This window comes from Colossoma macropomum, unplaced genomic scaffold (assembly GCF_904425465.1).
Source record: "Colossoma macropomum unplaced genomic scaffold, Colossoma_macropomum, whole genome shotgun sequence".
Classification (NCBI taxonomy): Eukaryota; Metazoa; Chordata; class Actinopteri; order Characiformes; family Serrasalmidae; genus Colossoma; species Colossoma macropomum.
The window spans coordinates 10,824,828-10,830,827 of NW_023494788.1; the positions used below are offsets into that span (position 1 = coordinate 10,824,828).

The following is a 6,000-nucleotide window of genomic DNA, read 5'->3' on the forward strand; positions in this document are numbered from 1 at the left end:
TCTGGCCTTCTAGATACAGTCAGAAGCTGCCCAAAACTCCAGCCGAAGTTCTCAAGAGTTCTCCCCCTCCCTCAATTCTCCTCCCTCAGTCTTCTCTCATTTTACCACTACATGCTGAAAGCATGTCTAAACTCACAAATCAAAAGCTCTGAATGGGTTTTGACTGAGCTATCTCCACTCTGTGAAGAAACCTTCCCTGGTTGGACTTGCAGGCTGGCAATACTGAGGCAAGTACTTACAAGCACGAGCACTGTAACATTGACGGTGGCTAAATCTGTCACTGCTCAGAGTTGAATTGAATTATATAATACTATGAAGTATATGTGGGTAGTGGGCACCCTGCTGTGTTGTTTTGCACAGCAGAACATAATAAGCTGAAAAAAGATGGTTCTTCTAGTTTAGGCCTGGATAATGGGAATGCTCCAATAGAGTCTGGGTGGTATTGGGGGCATTGTCTGCATGCCTCTTTAATTTCTTTGAAATTGAAAAACTGAAAAATAACATGGCTGAAATATCCGATTTAAAAATGAAATTAAAAAAAACATAACATTACGAATATTTGGCAAGCTTTCCAATCGATCCCTTTTTTTTATAATTGACAGAGGGAGGAAAGCTCTTGGAGGAGATGTGGAGGTGCAGCGCTCTGATTGGCTGATCGGGCCGGTATGACGCGCCTGGAAGGCCAATGGTTTGCTGCCACACTTTGGTTCCCTTGAAGAGCTCCGGGTTCGGACATCCGCGCCGCTTGCGCTTTCTTTCCCTTGTGTGCACGGTGCCAGCTTCCCTGGGCCCTAAACTCAAACAGTCCGGATAGGTATCCAGCAATAAGGGGTTCGCTTTTATTGCAATAAGTACCTGCTTTGGCTGCAAACACACTCGCACGCTCTCCATTATGTTGACTTTATTGTTTTTCGCATTTCTCGCCGGAGTTGCTCGGGCTAGCGATGTGCTCGAGTTCACGGATGACGATTTTGAGAGCAGAATTGGAGACCACGACTTAATCCTCGTTGAATTCTTTGCACCCTGGTAAGTGCGCGATGCTTCTTCGCAGGATTGCAGACTTTAAGCCTTTGTGGCTTTATGCACTAAGTGAACGATTACCTACACTTTCGTGAAGAAACAGTATAGACGTCCAACGCTTAACGTTAGCTAAGATAGCTAACAGTTAACTAGTTAAACTAAAACCAAGATGAAGTCAGCTTCTTGTTCGCATTTTCCCGTCCCACCTTAAATGCAGTTACATTCTGGCGCCAGACTGTAAGTTAAGGGCTGCACCATTTAAGGTGGGACGGGAAAATTCGAACAAGAAGCAGGAGAATAGGAAGCTGACTTCAGCTTCTTTAAGCGAGTTTGGAAAATTGTTACTTTATTAGCTAACTAGCAGAAGCTATGTTGTTTTTAAAGTTAGGCCTACAAACTAAGCTTAGTTTCAGTTTCAGTCCTGTATAGTTAGCTAACGTAGCTAGCTAACCGCTTTGCCTGTTTTTCTGAGAATGCGCTCGGCGCAGGAATAGCATTAGCATTAGCTATCCGTTTCGCGTTATTCTGTGCTGGACTTCTGCACTAATACAGACCTGCTGTTGGCTCATTGAACAGAGTAGCTCGGATATGCTTGGCTAACTGATTAATAACGTGATGATGTTCAACGCCCCATTACAAGAAAACAAGCTTTAACTAACGTTAACTTAGATAGCTAGCTAGGTTAGCTAGCAGCTAACGCTAAGTTTAGTTAGATACTGCCTACTTGTAGTTGATAGACTGAGTTTATCTACAGCTAATTTCCCCAAAAGGTTAAGCTGTGAGTTAATGTTGTAGTTATAGCTATGGCTAAATCTGTAAGTCATCTGGTTTTGCAGTGCTATTCAGTTTGATGCTCTCTCATAACTTTGCTAGCCGCTGTGCGACATTGATGAGTTTATTAAATTGATATTGACTTATTTCTCAATTTCACTACCTTTAAGACTTTCAGAAAGCATTGCACGTTCGATACGTTTGTGCTTTAGTTTGCTATGATACAGTTTACCCAGCTAACCTAACTTGCTAATGTCACAAGTTTAAAATCGCAGCCTTTCACTTGAGATTTAGGGAGGAAACGTTACTGAAGGATGTTTGGAGGTGTGGCCGCTCTCTGTTGTAATGTCATGATTGGTCAGGGAAGTTTCGTTGGCCGTCTCTGATTGGATGTTATGTATGCGTACGTAGTGCAGCAGCAGGATGAACCAACTTGACCAGCATGACTTACCAATGAAGTTGAACTAACTGAAGACCAGTTCGAGCTGTAATGATGAAACGTCCAATGTGAGTCACAAACGTGTAACTCTACGAACTCCATATCGCTTTTCCTTTCAGGTGTGGCCACTGTAAAAAACTTGCCCCAGAGTATGAGGCAGCTGCTACTCGCCTGAAGGGCACTGTCCCACTTGCTAAGGTAAATCTTTTCAGTTTCATGCTGAATGTAGCACCACCAGGCTGCTGTTTCCATTATTCCACTATTTCCACTATTTATTTTAATGAACTGCAGGACAGTTCTCTAGTTTTCTTTTGGCCAGTGAGTCTAAGCCAAATCATTGTGGTACTGTTGTCTCTAATATGATTTAGGTGGACTGCACTGCCAATTCCAATGTGTGCAGCAAGTATGGTGTGAGTGGCTACCCAACTCTGAAGATTTTCAGAGATGGAGAGGAGTCTGGGGCTTATGATGGTCCAAGAACTGCAGGTGTGCCTTTGTTTGCATGTTGCACTTTTTGCTTTGTTTAGTTATGTAATAATATACTTCATTTGCTTCCTACTTCTTATCCTGAAAAAATGTTAACTTGCTGTATCGATAGCCACCCCCACCCCCCCGTTTTATTTATGCTTGAATGAGGAAATAAGCAGGGAAAATAGTCTTGTTTAACCATTGAATTTCTAGGGTAACAGTCAGGCTAAGAACTGAACACATAACTGTGGATCTCATTCATGATATTGAGCTCTTGCACACTTTCTGCTTACATCTTTAGATGGCATTGTCAGTCACCTAAAAAAGCAAGCGGGCCCAGCTTCTGTGGAGCTCAAAACTGTAGAAGACTTAGAGAAATTCATTGGAGATCGTGATGCCAGTGTTGTGGGTGAGCATATTCAGAAATGCTTTTTCCTCCCATTAAACCTACTGTTGGCTTTATGTTTTACTTTTGCATTTCAACAGAAAAGTATAGTCTGAGTAACATTGCAATAAAACACAATCATGTCTTCAGGATTCTTTGCTGATGGTGGAAGCGCTGCACAAAGTGAGTTCCTGAAGTCAGCCAGTGCCCTGAGAGAGTCGTACCGTTTTGCTCACACTAACTTGGAAGACCTTCTGAAGAAATACGACATTGAGGGAGAGTAAGTTGCGTTTGCCTTTCTGCCTGTTTTTTTACTTTCACTTTTGCTTTTGCTCACTTTATCAAATGGTTAGAGGCTGATGGTGTTTAATTACAATACAATACTTTTGTATTCTTGCTCCAGTGCTTTTTACAAGGACAGCACGCTTTCAAATAAGTACACTTTAAAATACGTGTACCTAGTTTCTCTTTTTCATGTGTCTTCTATTAAGTTTTGTTTAACTAACTTGTGTGTTATTTCAGGGGTGTTGTTTTGTTCCGGCCTCCTCGCCTTAATAACAAATTTGAAGAGAGCAGCGTTAAGTTTGGTGAAGAGAAATTCACCAGTGCCAAGATCAAGAGGTTCATTCAGGACAACATGTACGTCTACTTTATTGAATGTGGTTTATTTGTTTAGGTGATGAGTTTGTAATTGTTGCCTAATTCACTATTGGTTGCAGCTGCATCCATAAATAATTTTTTTTTCTGCGGCAGTTTTGGAATTTGCCCTCACATGACTGATGACAACAAAGACCAGCTGAAAGGCAAAGATCTGCTGGTGGCCTATTATGATGTGGACTATGAAAAGAACCCCAAGGGCTCCAACTACTGGAGGAACAGGTAGGGCTTTCTGTTCAGTTTGTTAGTGAACTGTAATGGCATGTGTGTCTCGATGGTGTTTCCTTTAGGATGTGATCATAGCCCAGGGAATGCATTCACAAAGAATTTCTAATTAGGAGAGCTGACCTCAGATCTGTTCCTGTCAGTAAGATAATCGTAAATGAGATTGATTTGGTTTTAAATTAGGACTCGGGAATCTGACTGTCTTTTGCTTTGTATTCCTTTTTTACTAGGGTCATGAAGGTGGCCAAGAGTTTCCTGGACCAGGGAAAGACACTGAGCTTTGCTGTGGCCAATAGGAACTCCTTCAGCCATGATGTGTCCGAACTGGGCTTAGATGCCAGCCATGGAGAGCTTCCTGTCGTTGGCATCCGAACTGCCAAGGGAGACAAATACGTCATGCAGGAGGAGTTCTCGTAAGTGCTATAAAATTGGCTCTAAACAAAATACGATAATTTGAGGTTCTGTCTAAGCGTAACATACAAAATGAATGCTTCCTTACTACACCATTAATGAATGGAAAGACCTTGTTTGTAGCAACTGCCATGCCAAACAGATGTGACCCTGAAAACTAATAAGATGGTACACTGATAAAGAACTTTTGAATGCTTTATGTAGTCGTGATGGGAAGGCCCTGGAAAGGTTCCTGCAGGATTACTTTGATGGAAAACTGAAGCGTTACCTGAAGTCCGAGCCCATTCCTGAGAGCAATGACGGCCCAGTCAAAGTAAGTTGGCAAACAAATCAGTTTATTTATTTATTTTTGTTTTCATGAGTACAGAAAAACTGTTTATTCTAACTTTGTTTGTTGTTTAGGTTGTTGTTGCTGAGAATTTTGATTCCATTGTGAATGATGAGAGCAAGGATGTGCTCATTGAGTTCTATGCCCCCTGGTGTGGACACTGCAAAAGCCTGGAGCCAAAATACAAAGAACTGGGTGAGAAGGTGAGTGTTAAAAGGAGTGCAGAAAAATAAGATCAAAGTAATTGAGGTTTTTTCTCCATGGTCTGCCTGTGCTGTTTGTAATTTTGTCTGAGTAATCAAGCAGGCCCAGCCAGTCATGCTTTCTTTTTAAGGCATTTGTTGAAGTAAACAAGGTCATGTGACATTTTTACTAACTGGTGTGACACATGGCCTAAAGTTTTAACCTTTTAAGATAGTGGGGGAAAATATAGACTAGAATTTTGTGTTTTTTGTGTAACTTTAACCTGTTTCCTCCATCTTGCAGCTCGCCAGTGATCCAAACGTCGTCATTGCCAAGATGGATGCCACAGCTAATGATGTCCCTTCTCCATACGATGTTAGAGGGTATGTAGAAAGACAACAAAACAGCTTTATCACAGCTTGACTGTATTTCCTGATTTGAACATGTTTTTGACCTGGCTTGCTGTTTTGTTTCAGGTTCCCCACCATCTATTTCTCTCCAGCTGGGCAGAAGCAGAGTCCAAAGAGATACGAGGTTTGTTATTAGCTAGCTGTGTGTTTTACAGCTCTTGGTAAACAAGAACATTTAATAGTTATTGCAGTTGTACATCATGCTTACTGTCTGTTTGCCTGCATGTGTAGTGAGCAGAGCACTGCTCACCTGACGTGGTTTAAGCTAATCAGGCTTCCTTTGTTTGGTTTCAGGGAGGCCGTGAAGTCAGCGACTTTATTTCCTACCTGAAGAAAGAGGCAACTAACGAACTGGTGGTAAAGGAAGAAGACAAGAAGAAGAAGTCAAAGAGCAAGAAGTCAGAGTTATAAGACAAGCACAAATAATTCTAAGGAGGGAATCATGTAGAGGAGCTAAATTATATTCCAACTTTAGTGAACAACAGAATGCTCTGACACAATGTCGGCTCTCTCTTGAGCCAGCTGCTCTGGGGACACTGTGGAGGTTGTGGCGGCCAGATATGTGATTAGGATATGTGAAAGAGGTACAGTGTGGTCAAATTGAGATTATTTTGTTTTCCCCCCGCTGTACTGCAAACAGATGCACTTTGGTTTTGAGACCAATTACATTCACATTTTCTTTCTCATGGAAAAGGGGAGGGGG

General features: G+C 41.8%; 1 protein-coding gene across 1 annotated transcript; it reads left to right on the top strand.

The window, feature by feature from the left end:
- Positions 1 to 708: 708 nt before the first annotated feature.
- On the top strand, positions 709 to 5,713 carry pdia3 (protein disulfide isomerase family A, member 3). Its single transcript, XM_036568403.1, has 13 exons — positions 709 to 1,026; positions 2,350 to 2,428; positions 2,599 to 2,716; positions 3,000 to 3,107; positions 3,234 to 3,363; positions 3,606 to 3,722; positions 3,837 to 3,962; positions 4,196 to 4,378; positions 4,581 to 4,689; positions 4,779 to 4,907; positions 5,191 to 5,270; positions 5,364 to 5,421; positions 5,592 to 5,713. Exons 1-13 carry the CDS (start codon positions 893 to 895, stop codon positions 5,706 to 5,708), a joined length of 1,488 nt encoding a protein of 495 aa, XP_036424296.1. The 5' UTR covers positions 709 to 892; the 3' UTR covers positions 5,709 to 5,713.
- The last annotated feature ends 287 nt before the right edge of the window (positions 5,714 to 6,000 follow it).

What these genes read in the sequence shown, in the direction of transcription:
- pdia3 (XM_036568403.1), top strand. Translation starts at nt 893, where the DNA reads ATGTTGACTTTATTGTTTTTCGCATTTCTCGCCGGAGTTGCTCGGGCT. An exon ending in GTTGAATTCTTTGCACCCTG is followed by an intron (nt 1,027 to 2,349) that starts GTAAGTGCGCGA and finishes TTTTCCTTTCAG; the next exon opens with GTGTGGCCACTGTAAAAAAC. An exon ending in TCCAACTACTGGAGGAACAG is followed by an intron (nt 3,963 to 4,195) that starts GTAGGGCTTTCT and finishes CTTTTTTACTAG; the next exon opens with GGTCATGAAGGTGGCCAAGA.